General features: G+C 40.0%; 1 protein-coding gene across 1 annotated transcript in view; it reads right to left on the bottom strand.

The window, feature by feature from the left end:
• vps13c (vacuolar protein sorting 13 homolog C) overlaps positions 1–24,331 on the bottom strand; it is a 389,552-nt gene that overhangs the window by 184,430 nt on the left and 180,791 nt on the right. The window contains 9 exon segments of the mRNA XM_073024838.1: positions 664–833; positions 2,422–2,555; positions 4,534–4,681; positions 6,228–6,375; positions 8,938–9,242; positions 13,930–14,097; positions 19,032–19,135; positions 19,964–20,077; positions 21,306–21,462. Coding sequence (XP_072880939.1) covers positions 664–833; positions 2,422–2,555; positions 4,534–4,681; positions 6,228–6,375; positions 8,938–9,242; positions 13,930–14,097; positions 19,032–19,135; positions 19,964–20,077; positions 21,306–21,462 — 1,448 coding nt within the window.

Genomic DNA, 24,331 nt, shown 5'->3' with positions numbered 1-24,331 from the left:
CCCATTCACACCACAACTAATCAAGATCCTATCAATCTCAATGTTAAGTTCCATCATTCAAATTATTGACACATCTTTAAAAAGCGGTCCCAACACTGACCCCCTGTGGAACACCACTAGTCACCAGCAGCCAACCAGTGAAGGCTCCCTTTATTCTCACTCTTTGCCTCCTGCTAATCAGCCACTGCTTTATCCATGCTAGATTTTTTTTAATACCATGGGTTTGTAGCTTGTTAAGCAGCCTCATGGGTGGCACCTTGTCAAAGGCATTATGAAAATCTAAGTACACAACATCCACTGATTCTCATTTGTCTATCCTATTTGTTATTTCCTAAGCCTTCTGGTCCAATCTGAAAATAAGGCAGCAAGCTCAAAGTTTTGTGCACATGTGCACTAAAAAACTGCTTATTTTATGTTTAACCATTTCAGCCATAAAGACATCCGCTTGCGTTTCATACTAAAGTATATTAACATTATTGCATCATGTAATTACACATAAACCACCATTTACAGAACTAATGAGTTCAGGTTAGCCATTAATTAACCTCACTTCTCAGGTTAGAGGACCTCAGAAAGTGGAGCAAAATACTGATATGGGCAAGTAGTCAGAGAATAACAAAGCTGGGGCATGATTAGACAATAAACAAGAAAATTAATTCTGACCTCTGTGTAACCTTCTCAATCCCCGGTCTTAGATCATCCAGTGTACATGTTGTAAACTTTACATCAAACAGCACTGTCCCATCTGAGATCATCTTTCCTGAGGCAGTAGTGAGATGCAGCCTGAACTCGCCCAGCTGTGAACTTTCCAGGCGTTTCACCAATCCAGTGGCCTATATCATGCAAGATATTCACAAACTCATTGAGAATTCAGCATACCCAGCTCAGTACAATGGTGTTATAACAAAATATTCACGTCAGTGACACTGCAAGTCTCAATCTACACAAAGGTGCGAGCTGTACGAAATTAATAGACATAAGAAGAGATATTGAAGTGCTAAATGTGTTACACAGCAAAGGGACATAGAGAACATATCACTGAAAAAGGAATAAAGAGGAAATGAAAAGTGTGCTGGAAAGGGATAGGAAAATTAAAGATTGAGGACAGCAAAGGTGGAGGGGTGGGATAGGTAAGGGCAAGAATGATAGAAAGGTGCTAAGAAAACACCAGGATTCTGGAGGGGGGAGAGGCCTTATCAAAACTGTTACACAAGATGGTATGGTATAGACAATTAAAACACAGTCAGAAGTACATTTAGATATAATTCTTGAAAATAAACATTCATTGAATTATTTAGAGGGAGAACCAAAGCTGTGGCTACGAAAATTACTGCTTCTTACAAAGTGTGATTAATCTCAGGGTCACCACAGTAACATAGCAGTTAGCACAATGCTATTACAGCTCAGGGCATCAGAGTTCAGAGTTCAATTCGGGTGCTGTCTGTCAGGACAAACACGAGGAAATCTGCAGATGCTGGAAATTCAAGCAACACACAGAAAACGCTGGTGGAACACAGCAGGTCAGGCAGCATCTATAGGGAGCAGCGCTGTCGACATTTCGGGCCGAGACCCTTCATCAGGACCTGACAAAGTCCTGATGAAGGGTCTTGTCCCGAAACGTCGACAGCGCTCCTCCCTATAGATGCTTACCGACCTGCTGCGTTCGACCAGCATTTTGTGTGTGTTGCTGTCTGTCAGGAGTTTATTTGTATTCCACGTGAAATGTGTGGGTTTCCTCCTACAGTCCAAAGACATACCAGTTAGTAGTTTAATTGTAAATTGCCCCGTGATTAAACTAGGGTTAAATAGGTAGGTTGCGGGGCAGCATGGCTCACTGGGCTGGAAGAGCCTGTTCCGTGCTGCATCTCAATAAATAAATAAATATGAATGCTCATAACAACATAAACTAACTAGTACAGAGTTCTGAATGTTTCCTGATGTTATTAAAGAAATCTACAGAGCACTAGAGACAAAAGTAACAACAACATTTAGGAGCTAAATAAGTTAGGTCACTATGTTTGCAGTGGGTCCAAGAATCCTTGCAAAATATGTTCATTGATGTGGTCTTCTGAGGTCTAACTGTCATTATCTGGTTCACGGCATGAAGGTAGTTTAAAAAGAACATTCCATCCACAGTAAATGTTTCTGCTGCCAAGGATTCTTCAGTAAATATGAAACAGTTTGGTCAAGATAAGTAGTCATATTGAGTAGGGATAAGCCGACTGCACAGATCAGCTGAATGCCAAGAATGACTAAACTAGATCAGAAAAATGTGAAGCAATTAATGAGATGCCCTTCCAATCTTCCTTATCTCATTTCAAAACACCATTACTAGTCCTGTAGAAATACGTCTTGCTTGGGCAATTTGGTAAATCTGGGAACTATAAAAAAAAAGTTTCAACTCTCAAAAAATAAGCATACCTGTTTGAGATCTTCTGTGTATAACACAATCGAAAGGGCTTCAAACTTGAAGTCAAACTTCAATGTCTCAAATGGATTGGGTTTAACCTCTAATTCTGCACAGCACACATCATCTATATTCCCTTGTGGACTGGCTGCACACAAAATACAAAACATTCTCAGTGGCAACATGAAATGAAGCTATTATAACAATTCACAATGCACATGAGAGCTTTGTATCAGAAGTATCAAAACTAATCTAACTTTACACTTATTATGGCCAAAACATTTCGCTTCAGTTAATTATAGTGTAATTATAGCATATGCTACTCTTGAAAGTGTTTTTTAACAGCATAATACTCTATTCATACAACAACCTAAGACAATTGAACCAGAACCACCTGGAGACTGGTCACGAATCACACCCAGGAAAAGGCAGCAAATATCGTTAGACTAAAGAAAGGATAGGACCCATAATCCAGCTTAACAAAGTAGGCTGCAGACTGTGGAACTTGTATTAAAATTCAGATTAAGTAATGCTTAAGCTGGCACAATAGTGTAACAGTTAGTGCTGTTGCCAATGTTCCAGCCTAACATTAGGTTCGTCCTGCCAACTTTGAATGTAGCCATCATGACTTTGTGGGTGTCTGGCGAGTGGTCTGGTTTCTCCTCACATTCAAAATGTGTGCCAGGTTAACTGCTGTTAGCATAGGTGAACAGTTAAGGAATCAAGAGAAGACCGGGAGTTGAATCCAGAGAGATGACCATGGTGCACACTGAGGGAATTGGGAGTGGAGCCAGGTAGCATCGCCAAGAGGGCCAGGTGTGTTTTACAAGGTACTTTGTAATTAGATCTATTATACTTTACAGTATTTCTCCACACTGAATAATTTGGTATTTCCAAGAGATACAAAGTCAGAGAGTTTTACCATTTGACCTATCAAGTCCACGCCAATCTCTTTGTTCATCCACCCTAATCCCATTTGCCTGAATTAGATCCACATTCACTATGTCTTGCCTATTTATATCTCTCTTAAATATGGTAATTCGGACAGCACATTCCAGATATCATCCATTTTCTGTGCAAAAGTTACTCCACCAAATCCCTTTAAAATGTCTCCTTCTCATCTTAAACCTTTGTACTCTTGTGATACCTGTACTATTGAAAAAGCCTTTTGACTACCCCCTATACCACTCATAATCTTATATTCTACTGTTGTCTCCTTTGCTCTAAGCAAAATAAGACCTAACCTCTCTCTTTAACTAAAGCCCTCCAAACCAGGGATCATCCTGATGAATCTCCTCTGCACTCTCCAGCAAACCATATCCTTCCTTTTCTGTGGTGGAAAAGAATTGAATCAGATCAGATGTATCATCACTAACATATGACATTTGTTGTTTTGCAGCAGCAGGACAGTGCAAGACATAAAATCTATAATTACAAAAATAAACAAAATCCAAAAAATAATTAATAATTAGGTAGTGATCATGGACTGTCAGAAATCTGATATCAGAGGGATATCAGTGTGTGGGTCTTCAGCTCGCCAATGGTCACTATATGAAGAGGGTGTGTCCTAGATAGTGAGGGTTCTTAGTGATGGATGCTGCCTTTTTGAGGCAATGTCTCCTGAAGGTGTCCCTGATGGCAGGAGGGTTGTGCCCACGATGAAGCCAGCTGCATAACCCTCTGTGGATTTGTGTAATTCTGTGGAATTTGTTAGAACATATTTTATGCCATTTGTGGTCTAATAAGCACCTGCTGTTTCCTGTGTCTCCATTAGTCTAACCAGTGTTCTGTAAAGTAATAATGTAATGCTCCAAATTTTATATTCTATACCTATGAAGTCAAGCATGCCATATACATTCTTCACAACCTTATTCAAATGACCACTCACCAGCCTGTGTAGCCATTTCGGATACAACAAAATGAAGACAGAACTCCCATGGTGAACAGCCAATGTTAAAAATTCAGTTGCATGAGATGTGAATTTGAACAGATGCAATGCGATATACTCGGTACAATAGAGATCAACATGGATTAACTAAAGCAACTTGTCAACCTGCTTTAGGTTAATCAAAACAGAAAAGTTATAAAATGAATATTAAATATATTAGATTCAAATGATTAAGTACCTTCACAGAGAATGGTTGGAGAGACAATTTTTTTCTCTGGTATTTTATTCAAGCTTTCCTTTGCAGCAGGGTGATCGTCTGAAACCTCTCCAAGGTTTTCTAGCAGAATTTTCATCAAGAGCGTCAGATCATCCTGACTAACTGCAACCTGTGGTCAGGGCACATAAGAATCAACTTTTTAATCTCGTTTTACATCCTTTTTTGGGAGGATGCTTATCATCATTAACTTTCTATCAACAGAAAGCTTTTAATTATACTTGTTATCAGTAACTACAGTCAAAAGGGCAAATGAGGAGAAGTGGCATTTTTCATTCCTAACATGTTCTGCAAACTTCATTTACACCTCGGCATCTTTTATTTACAATTAAATACAATTACTTTAGTACAGGAATTGATATCCATCTAATATAACTTAACCAAGTAAGGGTAGAATGAGAGAACTTTAGAAAACAGGCCTTCCTTGCTGCCTTTGCCTATTAACTTTCTGTAACCTTTTTCTGTATTATCTTCTAGAAGATAGATGAAGAAAAACTTTTATGTTTACAGAGACTGGAATGCATTATCTGTTGACTTGCTGCTGGCAAGTGCCAGTGTGGCTTCTAAAAGGAAAGTGGATAATTATATGAGAAGTAAAAATGAGCATGAATATGAAAATGGGCTAGGAAGTGGAACTAGTGAGTTACTCTGATAGAAAGCTAGCATGGAATCAGTAAAATGACCTCCTTGTATGCCATATTCATTCTACACTTCTATTATCTTTTTTTTTTTGAGAAGATGAGAGATGAAAGCTGCTATAAAAGCTCACATCATAACATCATTAGAGTATTGGCGCATCAGAGACTGGATAAGTGGGTTATCTCCCAATTGGAAAACTGTGATAAGTACCAGGGCCTTACTGCTATTTACAAACTACGGAAATGAGGTTGAAAGGAGGGGACTAATGTTCCACCATACAGAAATTTCAAATGCGATAGAGGGAAAGGTAAAAAAAAAGGAGAGGCATCACAATATTGATCAGGGCAGTACACTGGGAAGATTCCTTCTAAGGCTCTTCCAATGAAGCCATAAAGCTAGACACAAAAATAAGAAAGTGCTTTTTATTCACAGAACAGTTTGCATTTATGTACAGCAAGTACTTAGAAGGTAAATAGAAAGTTTCCCTTTCACTAGCAGCAGTTCACAGACTGTTTATTGGATTGTTCCTGCATGACAAATGGTAGAACTGGCTGTACCTTTACTCAGTGAAGTTCAAGAGAGTGAAACAAAACATTCAGATAGTGCTTAACAGTGTAAATGGCCAAGGGTATTTTCAAGATCAACGTTAAATTTTATCCTCCTGCAGAATCAAGGGTTCTGACATCAGGTGGTAAAGTGGAGCTGAATCCATAATGGAACACTATTGAATGGTGAAGTAGGCATAGCGGGCCTACTACTGCTCCTGTCTCTTCTGTTCTTCACATGCAAATCATTGGTGTTGATCTCAAGATTAGAATCAACCAACCTTCTCCACAAGGTAGTGTTACACAGCTCTACTTAGGCTTCAGCATCATAATCAGGTAATGGTTCTCCTTTTGGTATTCTGTATTTCTATTCTCAATACAAATTTGTTGGTTTTCATAGCAGAATTATTATGGATATCACTATATAAAATGTACTGCACTTGCTTATTTGGAGACTTGGAAAAATATACTCACACTCATAGTTTTTAGATTTCCATTAATTTCTATGCCAGGGATTTGCTGATACCATGCTACAGCCAAGTTTCGTTTTATTGTCAGGAGCAAGTTCACAGGCTTCAAGATCTGAAGATCAGGCTGTTTCGAGTCTTCCTGGAGAATAGTTCTGTCATTCAGAAATAAAATATAGAGAAATCAAGAAACTACAACAGAATTGAAAACAAAATTCACTCATCAACTGTGACAGAAAATGGGGAAAAACCATTGCAGGAAATGAATAAAAACATGTAGATACAGTATATTGCATTAAAATCAAGAAATTTTAATGTGCTTTTAAACATTTTTATATAAAAATTGTGCCTTGAATTATCTGTGCTTTTAAAGCTGAATGCTTATACATCTGCAGCTATATTTCTTCATAAGGATAAATAATATTTACTTGCATCTGCATTCATAAGCTCTTGTACCTCCAATATACCTGCATCAGTTTGAGAAAAAAACAATTGCTGATTTTAGGGCTAACAGGAAATGGAGAGAGTTAGTGAAAGGGAATGATGCTGAGATAAGAGATTAGGTGTGACTAAAGTGAATATGGGAGAAGGCTGTCAGAGCCAAGTTTCCATTGCTGCTTTTATCTCCTATGTTAATGCAACCCCAATGCTACACAATGCAATTCAAGAATTAAAAACAGTCATAGCTTTCCCTTCAAATTACTGTGGCTTACATGCCATATCTGACAGTTAAAAAACCCCATCTTCATGCCAGGCTCTGCTCCCATGTACACAAAAGCATTACTGAATGTTTTATTGAATGATTTAAATCTTACATCAAAATCTTTTCCACCACTCACCCTTAACATCCTTAATGGAGAATGACAAGAATACAGAGAGCAAGTTAAAGACAAAATACCAGGTTTTTTTTAAAATTTAGGCACCTTCAAATAAATGATGCATGACAGAGAAATTTCTTGGTGATTTCATGATCACCAGCCCAAAATCCATAAGATACACCCAAAAGTATTCAGAAAGCAAAATCTTTGTTGTCCAGTGTATTTGATAGGTGTCAATGAGATTTCCACCCCATCCCCGTTCTTCTAAACTACAATAAGTACAGGCCCAGAGCCACCAAACTCCTCATACATTAATCCTTTCATCTGGGATCATTCTCATAAACCTCCTCTGGACACTCTTGAATAACACATCCTTTCTTAGATATGGGGTCCAAAAGGGCTCACAATACTTTACATGTGGTCAGCATTACATCCTTGTTTTTATGTTCTTGTCCTATTGAAATGAATGCTAGCATTGCATTTCTGTTACTTATCATGAATTTAAACTGCAAATTAACCTGTAGGGAATTCTGCAGGTGGACTCCCAAATCCCTTTGTACCCCCATTTTTGAATTTGCTCCGTTTAGAAAATGGTCTATGTCTTTATACCTTCTACTAAATTGCATGACCATATACTTCCCTGCACTATACTCTATTTGCCACTTCTTTGCCCATTCTCCTAATCTGTCCAATCCCTTTTGCAGACTCACTGCCTTCTCCATATGACCTGCTCCTTCACCTATCTGTAAATCATCCACAAACATGGCCACAAGGCCATCAATTCTGTCATGCAGATTATTATTATATAATGTAAAAAGTAACAAACCTAACACTGACCCCTGTGGAACAGCCCTAGTCACCAGCAGGCAAAAAGAGAAAGAAAACCTCCTTTATTCTCCCTCTTTGCCTTCTGCCAGTCAGCCAATTTTTCTGTTCATGCTAGTAATTTATACCAGCATTTTAAATTTTATTTTATTTCTTCAACTTTCTGACACTAGGTGTTGCTGGTAAGGCCTAATTGCTCTTGGGGAAATATTGGGGTGACGTTTCTTGAACTATCGTAGTCCTTTTGCTGAAGGTAATTCTGCAATGCTGACTGGTAGATCACTCAATGATTTAGACCCAGTCATGTTACATTTTCAGGTTAGGGAAGTGTGCAAATTAGAGAAAACTGAAGATTTTCCCATGCAGCTCAAATCCTCACCTTACATTATGGTAAAAAAAAGTTTACTGGTGCAGATTGTGGAAGGGGTGCCATTGAAGGAAAACACTTGTCCTAATAGTGTTACACTTGTTCAATATTATTGGAAAAGCAGACAAAGTGCGGTTTTAATTTTCAAGTACACTAATGATTGAAACTCCTCACCTCTGTTGATTCTTGGAGAAGCATAAACAGACTACGTGGGGTTGCACAGATAGGATAACATACATAAATAAATACACTGAAACAGGCCAATTTAACCCACGAAGTACAACCACCATTAGATTATTATTTGTGTTCAGACATTTCTTCCAAATAAGCCAGGAAGTATGATAAGGAACAATGCAAAGTAATAAAGGGAAGGAGCAGATTAGGAAGTTAGAATTCACAGGAACTTCACAAGAATGACAGAAACCACAAATTAATGGGAAAGTAATTAATTCAGAAAGCCTAAGGACCTGCACTCAATGAATCGGGAACAGCTTTATCCACTTCATCATTATATTTCTATACAGTCCATGAAGCCATGAACACTACCTCATTATTTTTCACACTATTCATTTTGTAATTTAGAGTAATTTTATGTCATTGTGCTGCACAGCTGCCATAAAAAAAAATCACATAAGACAGTGATAATAAACCTGATTCTGATTTCCCTTGGAAGTTAGATTACAACCACAACTCAAAACTTATTGTACCTTGAAAGCTTCAACTGTGTTAGCTGAACCTCCATGATGTCCACAACAGGAGGCAGAGTACACTCTGCTGCAGAAATCAAGGTAAATTTATTCCGTACTGTTATCAAACCCAAATCTGCCACCAAAGCATTGAGAGAAACTGAGGACTCAGGAATAATAATAACCGGGGCTTTCAAATTAATGTCCATTGCCAGTCGGAAACTCTTCTGAGCAAAATCCTTAACGCTGGAGGCTGCTTTTTCTGCAGCTTGCACTGTAGCTGCACCTAATGCAACTTCTGCTGCTTGGAAGGTGTCAAAGAAGTTCTGTTGAACATAAAACATGTTTAAATTATACAAGAGCTACAGAAATACCTCACTGGTTTGTAAACAATTAAAACTGTGAATAAGAGAAAAGCCTGGTTTTAACATGTACTCTCAAAATCTTGTGCAATCATACATTGAATAACCAAAATTCAGCACTTACTGCTGCTGAAAACCTCATTATCTTGGTCATGTCTACATTTGCTTGGTTCTGAAAGGGAGACCTAGAAACAAAACTTTCTACAGAAGAAACGAGGAAATTTGACAAACTAGTTGGAATACAGGTTAAGAATTGATTGTTGGCCAATATGTAACGTTAAGAGTTTTGCTGCACGGGACATGACCATTCTGCTGATTGGTATTTCGATAATAAATTCAAATCAATACTTGCACCAAGCATTTTGTTCTGGTAAATCTATTTGCCTTTTCCTTTTACTTGATCTCATACTGGATGTATCTGGGCTTTCAATAGCTTCAGAGTTTCCAAAGTTACATACAGTACTGTAATATCTAATTTTTTTTATAAACACTAAAATGATTGTATTTTAGTTATTTTTTTCTAAATTTTATGTACTACACAAGCACACATTTACATAACATTAAGTGTATGATCCTATATGTTACATGGGGATACGGCTGAAAACAGGAGTAGTGACACAATTAAGGTAGGTGGTAAAGAATTCATCTAGAATGATTACCTTCATTGGATAGAGCACTGAGTATGGGAGTTGGGACCTCATGTTACACTGTACATGGTGTTAGTGAGATCATAGCTTAGAAATGTGTGCGATTCTGGTTACTATAAAGGATTCAGATTTATTTATCACATTATACAGAAAAATACAGTGAAATGTGGAATTAGTGTTAACAACCAACACACCCAAGGTGGTACTGGGGGCAGCCTGCAAGTGGCACCACACATTCACGCACCAACAAAGCAGGCCCACAATGATCAGCAGAACAATACAAACAGCAACAATAACAGAACCAAACAAGACAAAACAACAAAGCAAGCCCCTTTCCCATTCTTCCATCCACGCATCCCCTCTCACACACAAAGACAGGCCTCTACTGTAAATAGACCACCTCCAGACCACCAGTCCAGAGAATCCAGAAGGAAGGATGTCCATTAGCTGGAAAGGGCACAGAAAAGATTCACCAGGATGTTACCAAGACTGAAGAACCTGAGATATAAGTACAGACTTATAGTGTGATACAAATCATGAGGGGCATAGACTGGGGTGAATGATCAGTTTATTTTCCCAAGGGTAGGGGAGTGTAGACTACTAGAGGGCATAGGTTTAAGGGAAAGGGGACATGAAGGGAAACATTTCACTCAGAGGGTGGTGGGCATATGGAACAAGCTGCCAGAAGAAGCTGTAGAGATGGTAATTAGTAAGAAACACAAAGTTCTTTGAAAGATACCAGCCTGAAGATGGTCCCAGATATAAGGGTTAAAACAATTAGAAGCATTGTGAACACAAGACCAATATGCATGTGGTTTCAAAATGTGCCTGAACCAGAGGCCAATGGAGGCCAGTGAAATGGTGTGAACATAATGGAGGTTAAGATGAAGGGAGCAACATGTGGATATGTTCCTACTGGGATAAACAGAAGATGCAGCATGGGGCAGTCAAAAAGCATTAAAAATATCAAAGGCACACGAGTGAATCTGCAGATGCTGGAAATAAATAAAAACACAAAATGCTGGCAGAACTCAGCAGGCCAGACAGCATCTATGGGAGGAGGTAGTGACGACGTTTCGGGCTGAAACCCTTCTTCAGGAGTGAAGTAACATGGGATGGTGGAGAAGGGATAAGAAGTGGGGGGAGGGGGGAGGGGGAGGGATGAAGTAGAGAGCTGGGAAGTGATAGGCTGGAGGGAAATGGGCTGGGGAAAGGTGGAGAATTATGGAAAATAAAAGAGAAAAAAAGGTAGGGCTGGGGGGAGATTATAGTGAGGGGGGGGAAGAGAGAGAAAGAGAACCAGACTAAAATAATAGATAGGGATGGGGATAAGGGGGGACAGGGGTATCGACGGAGATCTGTGAGTTGGATGTTCATGCTGGCAGGTAGGAGGATACCTAGGCAGAAGATAAGGTATTGCTCCATTGACCTGCGTGTGGCCTCATCTTGATGGTAGAGGAGGCCATGGACAGACATGTTGGAGTGGGAGTGGTCTGTGGAATTGAAGTGTGTGGCCACAGGGAGATCCCGCCACTGCTGGAGGACTGAGCACCGGTGTTCGGTGAAACGGTCTCCCAGTCTGCGGTGGGTCTCCCCAATGTATAAATGGCCACATTGGGAGCTCCGGATACAGTATATCACCCCAGTTGACTCGCAGGTGAAGTGGTGCCTCACCTGAAAGGACTGTCTGGGGCCTGGGATGGTGGTGAGGGAAGAAGTGTGAGGGCAGGTGTAGCACTTCTTCCGTTTGCAGGGATGAGTGCCCGGAGGGAGGTCGGTGGGGAGGGATGGCGGGGAGGATGAATGGACAAGGGAGTCGCGTAGGGAGCGATCCCTGCGGAAAGCCGAGAGTGGGGGGGGGAGGGGAAGATGTGGCTGGTGGTGGGATCACGTAGGAGGTGGCGGAAGTTACGGAGGATTATACGTTGGATCTGTAGGCTGGTAGGGTGATAGGTGAGGACCAGGGGGACTCTATCCCTGGTGGGCTGGCGGGGGGGATGGGGGTGACGGCAGAGGTGCGTGAAATACGGGAGACGTGATGGAGGGCAGAGTTGATAGTGGACGAAGGGAAGCCCCTTTCTTTAAAAAAGGAAGACATCTCCTTTGTCCTAGAATGAAAGGCCTCATCCTGAGAGCTGATGCGGCGAAGGAATTGTGAGAAAGGGATAGCATTTTTGCAGGAGACAGGGTGGGAGGAGGAATAGTCTAGGTAGCTGTGGGAGTTAGTAGGTTTGTAGTAGACGTCGGTGGATAGGCTGTCTCCAGAGATAGAAACAGAGAGATCTAGAAAGGGGAGGGAGATGTCAGAAATAGACCAGGTGAATTTGAGGGCGGGGTGAAAGTTGGAGGCAAAGTTAATGAAGTCGACGAGCTAAATATGTGTGCAGGAAGCAGCGCCGATGCAGTCGTTGATATAACGCAAGAAGAGGACAGATACCAGTGTAGGCTTGGAACATAGATTGCTCCACATAGCCGACAAAAAGGCAAGCATAGCTAGGACCCATGTGGGTGCCCATGGCTACACCTTTAGTTTGGAGGAAGCGGGAGGAGCCAAAGGAGAAATTGTTAAGGGTGAGGACTAATTCCGCAAGGTGGAGAAGAGTGGTGGTAGAAGGTGACCGGCTGGGTCTGGAATCCAGGAAGAAACGGAGAGCTTGGAGACCTTCCTGGTGGGGGATAGAGGTATATAGGGACTGGACGTCCATGGTGAAAATAAGGCGGTGGGGGCCAGGGAACTTGAAATCTTTGAAAAGATGTAAAGCATGGGAAGTATCACGGACATAGGTGGGAAGGGATTGAACAAGGGGAGATAAAACAGAGTCGAGATAGGCAGAAATGAATTCAGTGAGGCAGGAGCAAGCAGAGACAATGGGTCTGCCTGGACAGGCAGGTTTGTGAATCTTAGGTAGGAGGTAGAAATGGGAAGTGCGGGGTGTGGGAACTATAAGTTTGGTGGCCATGCATGGGAGATCTCCCGAGCTGATGAGATCAGAAATGGTTTGGGAGACAATGGACTGGTGCTCCCTAGTGGGGTCATTGTCCATGGGTAGATAAGAGGAGGTGTCAGCGAGTTATCGTGGTGCCTCCGCTATGTACAGGTCAGTGCGCCAGACGACAACAGCACCCCCCTTATCAGCGGGTTTGATGGTAAGGTTGGAATTGTTGCGGAGGGAATGGAGAGCAGAGCGTTCAGAGAGGGTAAGGTTGGAATTGGAGCAAGGGGTGGTGAAGTCGAGACGGTTAATGTCCCGATGGCAATTAGAGATGAACAGATCCAGGGCGGGTAGAAGTCCTGGGCGGGGAGTCCATGAGAAGGAGGAGGGTTGGAGACGGGAGAATGGGTCATCGGTGGGGGTTGATAACTTTCTGCACATCCACTCAAAGACATACATTCAAAACGTAGAGATTGATCCTGGCTGCTCTCTGCTAGATTAACACTTCGTATCCGCACACTCATTCATTTGACTGGGGGTATACAAGCAAGAAATCTGTTTTTCTTTGATTGTTTAATTATTTACAAGATACTCAGAAACACTTAGAAAGCAATGCTGAAGGATGTATGTGTCCAAGGCTTCCAAGGAAGTTTTATTTCTGAAGATTTGGCAGCACATGCAGAAAGAGAGAGTAAGTCATTAAAAATTGGGCTAAAGTTCTTGGTTAAATGGAACAGAATTATTTCACAGTTATCTGAATTTGAAAAGAAATTTGTTTGTACGTATCAACAAAGAAAAGGGATAATGCTGAAAATTTATTGCTCAATTCTCTAATTTACTGGGGAAATTCCTATAGTCCTAAGAATAGATATATGATTATGTGTATTGTGGCAAAACAGACAAATGCAAAAAGCAGCTTTGAAGGCATGTTGCATATAAAACACAAATAACATTTACATTTTAAAGAAGAAATTATGTCAACGAATAGTTTTATAAAACACATCTCTAAATTAGCACAGATGCATTTCACACAAAATGTTTATACTTACCATGTCCAAACACTGTACTTACCATCAATGACTTAAAGAATTTGTGCAGGTACACCAGCTGGATGCAACCCAGTTGCAAAGTGACTTCCCCATCTACATTTGACATATCAAGATAGGCCTCTCCTTCTGTAGCTTTACTGCACAAAACTATCCTGAAGCTGAAGACTTCATCTCCAATGATGGACACAACCTAAAATAATGGTATAAGCTTATTCTTCTTATCTGTGTGAATTCATATTGAACAACTTCATAAACTCAATTCACTTATTAAACATTTAAAATTGGTGGGCAACAAGTAAACCAGGAATTATATGCAATACAGTCCAAATTATAAACCTTGAGAAAATTATATAGACTTAACAAGATGAAAAGTCTGTCCTCTTCTTACAGACATTCTTTCACAGTTAAAGAATTAAGACTACAATCTATTTCCCACAACCCCGGTACAATTGGCAAGTTATGGGTATTGAAAAGCAAAAAAGACTGCAGATATTGGAAACCTGAAATAAAATCCAAAATAATGGAAATATAAATCAGATCCAGGCAGTATCTGTGGAGAGAGAAAAACAGTTAATGTCTTAGGTCAGCTAGCTTTCATCTTCCAGTGTTGAGCTCTTTACCCTCAAAACTGAAGCCTGTCTGGCAACTGTGCAAGAAAGGCATGCTGTGCTGTGATTCAAATTCAGAGAGAATGACATTATCAGTCTTGCAATGCTCTCACCTAACAATGACAATGTGATTTGTAGAAAACCATGATTTGTACGGCATCAAATGGTTGGGTCCCTTGTCCGTCGCCCATGCACTGGAAAATCTCTCAAACCTTACCAGATTTACACACAATCATGGTTCAAACCCGCATCCTTACACACATATGATTAATGCACTTCTCCACTACACATACATAATAAGAAAAATTACAGAGCGATTTAAGATTATTCCTCAAAAAGCTCAAACGAACATATGGAATTATTATTGACCCTGATGAATAATAACAGAATGGCATTTGGCAACATGTAGTGACATCAGATTCTGTTACCATATTGATCACATTGTTCAACCAGGAGAAGGGTCACAGAATTATACAGCACAGAAATAGGCCTTTTGGCCAAACTTGCCCATTCCAATTGGTGCCAACCTAAAATAGTTCCACATGTATGTGTTTGGCCCATATCCCTCAAAACCTTTCCTTGCCATGTACTTGTCCAAATAGCTCTTCGTTGTTGTAATTACACCTGCCTCTACCACTTCCTCTGGCAGTTTATTCCACATACCCACCGCCCTTTGTGTGAAAACATTATCCCTCTTTTCCCTTCTATATTTTTGTCCTCTCACCTTAAATCTATGCCCTCTACGTTTACTTTTCTACCTTGAGAATACATAATAAGAATAATTCATCTCATCCACCTTAGGTCACTCCTGAGCCTGCTTCACTGCAGGGAACACAGTGCCAGACTATCGAATCTCTTCTTGTAACTCCAGTCCAGCATTGTGAATCTTTCCTGCAATCTCTCAAACATAATCACATCTTTCCTACAGTATGGTGACCTGAAATGCATACAATATTCCAACAGCACATACAGCTGTGACATGACATCCTAACTTCTGCACTCAATACTCAATCTGATAAAGGTAAGCATGCCATACGCTTTATTCACCACCTGTCTGAGTCCTGCACTAACTGTTCAGGAACACCAGCTCAAATCTAATTAATCTAAGAACATTAAAAATAATAGCAAAGATATAGAAGGCAGATACCAGAAAAAGTGATCTTGAATTTGCAAGATTATCATAAAAAGCCAACTTGGGCACAGATATCTATTGACGAAGAAGATCTATTATGCTTATTCATGCAACTACTATCTCATCGCAAAGTAATCAACTCTCAGCTTCCTTTTCAACAGTTAACAAGCTCATCTTTACCACAGTGCACAGCTATGCAAAAAGACAACCTGCTGGATCAGTTTGGGCTGAATCTAGGTTACCATCTAGCGATGCCAAACAACATCCAACAATTACCTGGGCCTGATGTAGAAGATACACGGGGACGGCATCTGGCAATGTTTAGTGAACTAATTACACATATAATAAACATGCATTGAAAATGTGTTTGAATGGTGCCACAATGATAACTTCTCTTTCAATGTCAGCAAAAACAAAGTGCTGATTATTGGCAACAGGAGAAAGAAACTGGAGATCCATGAGCCAGCCCTCATTAGGGAATTGGTGGTGGAGTGAGTCTGTAACTTTAAATTTCTTAGCGTTATCATATCAGAGGATCCAACCTGGGAACAGCATATAAGTACTGTTACAAACAAGGCACAACAGTGCCTCTACTTTCTTAGAAGTTTTGGCAAATTTGTCATCTAAAACTTTATTTATATAGATGCAGTGGAGAGTATCCTGACTGGTTGCATCACAGCCTAGAATAGAAACACCCATGCCCAAGAACAGAAAAGCCTATATAAAAAAAGAGGTGGATACAGCCCAGTCCATCACAGGAAAAGCCCTCCCTACCACTAAGAACATCTACAAGGGGTGCTACCACAAGAAAGCAGCATCCATCATCAAAGAATCCCACCATCCAGCAATGCTGTCTGCTTGCTGCTGCCATTGGAAAGGAGGGGTAGTAGTCTTAGGTCCCAACACCACCAGGTTTCAAAACTGGTTATTACCCTTCAACCATCATGCTCCTGAACCAGAGTGGATAACTTCATTCATCTCAAGTCTAAACTGACTCCACAACCTACAGACTCACTTTCAAGGACTCTACAACTCATGTTCTCAATATTATTTTTATTGTATTTGCACAGGTTGTCTTCTTTTACACATTGGTTGTTTGTCAGTCTTTGTGTGTAGCTGTTCACTGATTCTATTGTATTTCTTTGTTCTAATGTGAACGCCTGCAAGAAAATGAATCTCAGGGTAGTATACGTACGTATATACGTACTTCAAAAATAAATTTATTTTGAACTTTAAAATCTCAGAGGCCAAAAGATCTAAGAGCTCTCAAACAGCCTCAATCTAACATCCCAATACTGTCAACCTTGGATAGGATGCAAACCACTCCATCCCCCATCAAAGCAGGAACTGTAATTCAAAGACAATTCGAACAACTTACAGAAAATTTAATACTTCAAACAGAAATTATTTAAATTAGTTGACACCTATCAAAACATACCACGGAAAAGAAAGATTTCTTCTTACCTCCTAACCACCCAGCCAGTATTCCCTACTGAAGGAATGGGGACTGAACTTAAGCCATTTCCTCACATTAGACTCCAGGCCCCAGTGCGACATATGCCCCTCAGCAGGCCATAAAGTAGTGGATTCAGAATTGTAGTATGGAAGCTGCAGAACACGAATGACGCAACAGTTTGGCTCATAACCTTCCAAGATAAGTGGCTCACGTGACATTTTCACTCTCTCAGTGCTGCAGTCAGAGGTTCCCACCTGCTTCAAAAGGGCAGCAATCCTACTAGTGCCCAAGAAGAGCCAGGTGAGCTGCCTCAATAATATCGTCCAAAGGCACTCACATCTATTGCGTGATGAAGTTCTTTGAGAGTTGGCCAAGGCTAGAATCAACTCCTACCCAAGCAAGGACCTAGACACACTGCAAATTGCCTATCGCCACAGTAAGTCAACAATGGTTGCAATCTCACTGGCCCTCGCTTAGCCTTGGATCTCTTGGACGATAGTAGTACCTACATCAGGCAACACACACAAAATGCTGGTGGAACACAGCAGGCCTGGCAGCATCTATAGGGAGAAGCACTGTCAACGTTTCGGGCCAAGACCCTTCGTCAGGACTACCTACGTCAGGTTGCTGTTTATTAATAACAGGTCAGCGTTCAACACAATCATCCACTCAGTTCTAAAAATCAACAAGCTCCAAACCCTGGGACTCTGTACCTCCCTTTGTAACTGCATCCTTCACTTCCTGTTCAAGAGACCACAGTCTGTGCAGATGGGAAATAATAATCTCCTCGTCACTGTTAATCAACAATGGCGCATCTCAAAGATACATATTTAACTCACTACTCTACCTTCTCTACACCCACGTCTGTGTGGCTGGGCAGAGCTCAATACCATCAATAAATTTGCCAACAATGCAACTATTGTTCGCAGAATTTCAGATGATGACCAGCAGGCATAAGATAGATCAGCGGGTGGCATGGTATCTTGCACTCAACATCAGTAAGACCAAGGAAGTGATTGTGGTCTTTAGGAAGGGGAAGTCAATGGAACACACACCGGTCTTCATCAAGGGATCAGCAGTGGAAAGGGTGAACAGTATCAAGATCCTAGGTGTCAGCATCTCTGAAGATCTATCCTGAGTTCATCATATTGATGCAATTACAAAGAAAGCACACCAGTGACTATATTTCATTAGCAGTTTGAACAGAATTGGTATATCACCAAAGACACTTGCAAATTTCTACAGATGTATCATGGAGAGCATTCTAACTGCTTGCATCACCAGCTGTTAAGGAGGGCTCACTACTCAAGATTGGAAAAAGTTGCAAAAGGTTGTAAGCTCGGCCAGCTCTATCATGGGTACTAGATTCCCCAGTATCCAGGACACCTTCAAAAAGCGATATCTTAAAAAAGGTGGCATTAATCATTAAGGACCACTATCACCTAGGTAATGTCCTCTTCTCATTGCTACCATCAAGGAGGTGGTACAGGAGTCTGAAGCCACATGTTCAACATTTCAGGTACAACTTCTTCCCATCTGTCATCAGATTTCTGAATGGACAATGAACCCATGAACATCACTTTAGTATTTTCCCCTCTTTTTGCACTACTTACTTAATTTAATTATTTTTATATATGCTTCTCAGTGTCATTAATAGCTTTTATTATGTATTGCATTGTACTGCTGCTGCAAAACAACAGATTTCACAACATATGCAAGTGATACTAAAACTGAGTTTGATTTTCATTCATCGTGATGCTACTAATTGGTTAAAGATGGCCTGCATGAAAACTTTGGCTGGCAAGCAAAATAACTGAGCAACTTTCTGCAAATAATCAAAGAAAAAGATGTATTTAATCTGTATGCATTATAACCACTAACTCAGTCCCCTTTAGCCAGCATTCTGGAACTACATCATTACATCTCACCTTTTTATGAAGAGTCCTTGGGCCAACATCTGTTAAAATAACATCTTTCAGTCTGGCAAAAACTTCTGTCCGTTCTGACTGCATGGTTACAGATGCATCCATACCTGCAACATTTTTTGAGAACAAATTGTGGCAATCATTTGTTTTGGGACAAACTATAGAATTATGTAATAGAAAGAAATCTTTTGGCAATCAAATCTGGCTCCACAACCAGCAATTACTTAGCTAACTCTGAGTTAACATGACAGTGCAGTGCAATTTGGTACTTGTGCTTTCTTGCAAACATAAGTTTCTCCAGAATAGTCATCTACTTGCATTTGATACATGCCATATTTGTGGCATAGCACCTTTCATCAATGCAATGAGATTTTATTCTACTTCAACCTTCTTGAAACTCTGATCCAAGCTGCAACAGGGACAAACTGATTCTTCTCAGCAATTTCCAACACTAGCTATGAAAACATCATGATCCTCTAAGAAATGTAAAACTGACAGGAGTTGGGAAGAGGGAAATTTAACGCAGTCCATTCTTGAGAGAACACTTAGAACATAGTCTTCCCATTAACCTTACTGGTTAACCGACAATTTTCTCTGGAATTCCATTAAAACTCAAGGTTGAAAACATCCATAGGCCAAGATTTAGCAAAACAATTGTGATCTACAGACAGAAAGAATGCAGGAGATGAAGTAACTAACAAACAACCTTTACCAAGAATTCTTCAGGTGTCCTCAGGATTTTCTATCTCCAAAAACCCTAGGTCTCCCCCTCTGAGTGACAAAAATGGAGTAACTTATAAATGTGTGAGGCATCGAGCACTTAAATACTTGCTTTAAAGATTTCTTCAAATGAATGCTTGAGGGGAGCATCAATGAAATCATTTTTTATATAGTGCTTTGTCTTGGGATCAAAAGCTTAACTTGGCTTTGTTTACCTTGTATTTTGATGTCAGCAATGCTGGACTTGTCATCACAGACAAATATGTTCAATGCCCCCAGCTCAGCAGAAAATTTCAAGTCAAATATATCAAATGCTGCATCTACAGGTACTGGATAGAAAAATTTTGTTTTGGTTAATAATCTGAAAAGACACAGCTAAGAAAATCAAATACTGATATCCAAATTACAAATTTTGTTTATACTGCACGTAACTGACAGTTGGGTTAGCCACAACTACAGGTTTGCTTTCAGCTCTGGTCACCAAGTTTAGCAAGTGCAGCAGGTTCTTGAGTGTTTTAAGAGAACACTTAAAAGAATGGTTTGAATAAGGCATTGTGGCCTCAAGGTTAAATAGGTGAAGCTGTTTTCTTAATGCAAATGATGATCACCTGGAAACTCATTGCCCAGGAGGTTCATTAATGCAAAGACACTCAACGATTTGAAAAATAAACTTACTAGGCTTCCAGGATGAAACAGGTTTAGGACTGACTAGGCTGCTCTGCAGAGAGCTGCCATGCAGTTGTTGGGCCGAATGGCTGCATCCTCTGCAGTGACAACTATAACATTGATAACAAAGATAAAAATTTGTTTCTAAATGTTTTACAAAATTGAGATTGCAGTAACATTATGACCACCAGACATACTGTAAACTGTGCAGAACATCAATCTATGAAAATGTCAAGTTTGAGTTCACAGTCATTTTCAGCACACAGAATTGTGGGTATCAACATCATTGGATGATGAATGGCTGGTAGTGAAAGGAACTCTACCAAGTACAGAAGTGGAAGACACATTTCTCATTCTCACACACTCAGAAAAACACCAGCAATCCCTTGCCTGTAGGTACCATAGTAGTGGGCAATGATAGACTGAAGAAATATTTTTTAAGACACTTCCTTGAATATACATTAAATGGAACATCAGATAACTCAAGCTGTGCAGCTTGAGTGCAGCTCCCATCCCAATTTCACCACATGCACATTTGTTTGGCATCCATTTGTTTGATGAGAAAGGGAATAGCCATACAAATTTTGCCTCAATGTATAACATAGGTCACCAATGAAGTACATTTTACTAATATTTTATTCTAAAAATAATTGAAATGGCACATCATAAAGTTGGGCACAAGAAGTAACTGAATGGGAACTGACTGCAAATGCAATTCTGCTTATGAATCACTGTACTGCCAAGTAAAACTGTTACTGTACATATCATAATCCCACAAAAGGGAAGACCTCATAGTTCACAGTAAAAGGGCAAAACAATTCAAGGCCAGAGCAAAAGGTAAACTGAAAATTCCATACAAACAAAATTAGCTTTTCCTTGTTAATAACCTACCTGTTTTTGTCAAAGTTTCCTTTGTGTGAGCTTCTGTGCTCATCTTTGCTTCGTGACCTTTTGCAATATTTTTTGATGGGAACACAGCTGCCATGAAGTTCATCGTTGAAAGCAAAGCTTGTGAGTGCAGGATCAGGTCAAGAGAAGAGAAAGCAATCTAATGTCAAAATTCAAAAAAAAAATTTTAGTCAATCCCACTCAATGCACAACTTCACTATAGTGCAAATGAGAAATTAAGAGTAAACATTTGTGAACAGATGCTTTAAAAACAGAGTCAAGGTAACATGGGAAAAGTAAATTGCTTCTGTTCGCATTAAAAATTCTTCACATTTAATCATGGGTTTAGAATTGACATGAGGCCTAGAAATGCTTCTTGAGCCTGAAAACATATGGAGTCAGAGTAAGGAAAAATTATAGAACTAAATGCTCCACATCTGAAGCAACAGTATGGCAACAGATATTTAAAACTGCTGACCTGTTGTAGAATTCTAGCATTAAATACTTGTCTCAGTGACTCCGTCTCAGCTCCAGCACCTCAGGTTCAATTCTGACTTCCATGCAAACACTACACAGGTAGTATGGATTACTCCCAGGTGCACCAGTTTCCTCCCACATTCCAAATATCTGCTGATTGTTAGGTTATTTAGCAACAATAAGTTGCCCTTAGTAGCATAAGTGGAAGGAATATCATGGAGAAATTATGAGAAAACAGATTGCAGTGATTGGATCGGTGGAATTCCTCTGACAGCCAGCATAGACTGATTGTATTTCCTTACAGCACAAAGGAAGCCAAAGGTTTCAATTAGCCAGTTTGGTGGGTGGGGGGGTGGGGGGGGGGGGTGGAAAGAGAACCTGAGGGTAGAATAAGAAAGGAGAAAATCCAAGCAGGAAACAGAAGGCAGAAGCTAAGGTGAAGGGGTATTTAGCAAATAAAAAGAAAGTAACAACACAATCCAAGGGCATCAGGAAGGCACCAGCATGTAGAGTCAAGAGTAAGGAAAAATAATAAAATTAAGGATCCATATTTGATGGCACACAGCATTTCTTACAAGATACATAAGTTTAATAACTTCAACAGAAATAAATGGTTCGATCTGATAGCTGTGGCTGACAAATGGTTGTAAAGTTAATGGTGGTAATATGTCTGAATATTGTGGAAGAAAGGAAAATGGATACGCTCACTCCAGTGACGAAGAATGATATCGGCAACACATTGAAGCAGTGTGTTGGAAAGAAGAAACACGTTAGCATCCTTAATAGTAGTCGTACTTCGGCTGCCTAACAGTAGGACAGAATATGAATCAAGTAGCAACTAAAACTTTTAAAAAAGTAGTACAATAATTATGGTCCATTATAATTATCATACAGGTAAGACCATTCGATTTGATATCTATGAAGTACCAGTTCAAAAGTGTATACTTGAATTGGTTTCTTAAAACCAGGGCACAGGGTAGTTCAGATCTGACATTATGCAGAGAGGTGGGACCAATTAATGATTTCAGTGTAAAGCTCAAGAAAAGTAAAATTTAAGGATGCATCAAAAAGGTAAGAAAAAAAAATCCTATGTTGCAAAACTTAGTGCTCACCAGAAGTTTAATAAACTTTTGTAATCTAACAAACGATAACAAAAATATTGGGGAAAGATACAATAAATTAGTGAACAATAAAAAAATTCAAAGCCACACTATTTTAAGTTGTATGACTTTTTAAAAAAAGAGCATCTACAAAGAAGGCAGTTCTTTGTAAAAGCTGGTAACAGTATTCTCAACTGCATCAGTTACATTTCCTGCATTTTGCTCTTGCCTATGATCTTGCACTCAGAACACAGATAGGGTTTTCCTTGTCTCCAGGTCCAATCCAATTGTGACCAACTCCCAACACAACTCCTCCTAGACTTTCATAGCTCCAAATGGACCACTCCCTCTATCACTCTCTGGCTCATCCCTCCACTTACACTAGCTGCTCCCAAACCACTCGATGGAGGTGCTGAAGCAGACATAGGTTGTCCAGCACGAGAGGACACCACCTTATCCCCTGATCTAAAGGCAGCATCCTGTTCTCTGTGTATAACTGTTTGTACTATATTTTGCATCTTGGCCCTGGAGTAACACTGTTTCATTTGGCTGCATTCACAGGTATTCATGGGAGGTCAAATGACAAATAAACTTGAACTATGGACTTACTTTCAAGAACCCTACACATCATGTTCTCAGTAATATACATTTAGAATTTTTCATTATTGTATATTTTGTAATTGCAGATTGTCTTCTTGCACACATTAGTTGTTTGTCAGTCTTTGTGCGTAGTTTTTCATTGATTCTACTGTATTTCTTTGTTCTGTTGTGAATGCTTGCAAAATGAATCTCAGGGTAGAAAATGGTGACATAAAGGTACTTTGAAATTCTTACCACTCCCAAATATTCCTTTCACATCAATCATTAGTATATTTGCACTGCTTCCAATTTAATGTATGCATTCGGTGCTCACAAGTAAGATCTTTTACACTAGAAAAGCCAAATGCAGAATGGGTGGCTGCTTTGCAGGATTCCTCTGTTTAACTTTTTAGTTTCTAGATACCTGGCAATGTAATTCTCCAGCCTACTTTCACCTGACTCACTTTGCCCTCTTACTCTGTTCCATGTAGCCTAATGTAAGATCAAGGAACAGCATCTCATTTCCAACTAATTAGATCTGATGCCTTCTCCAAGGATTGTTACCTTGTCATGGTGGAGATGCTTGTGAGGTCCTGAGATCCCAAGAGCAATGCTAACTGGTGCTTAGCTCCTGGTAGGGTTAGCCATGGCAGTAAAATCAAGGGGGAGGTTCCAAACAAAGAGAAATCCAACAAAATCCTCAACGGTGGAACTGGCAGAAGGTGATGACACATTATAATGGCAGTGAAGGTAGAGGAAGGCTGCAGCAGTGAAAGGTCCCCAGTCATCTTGCACTCCATGCCACTGGATGTTGACCCAGACCTGTCAAGGACTGTGTGGTACATCAGCTTCCCTACATTAAACAAAGCTATG

This window comes from Hemitrygon akajei, chromosome 21 (assembly GCF_048418815.1).
Source record: "Hemitrygon akajei chromosome 21, sHemAka1.3, whole genome shotgun sequence".
NCBI classification, from domain to species: Eukaryota; Metazoa; Chordata; class Chondrichthyes; order Myliobatiformes; family Dasyatidae; genus Hemitrygon; species Hemitrygon akajei.
Note: the sequence above shows the minus strand (reverse complement) of the source record. Positions and strands in the feature narration are given on the sequence as shown.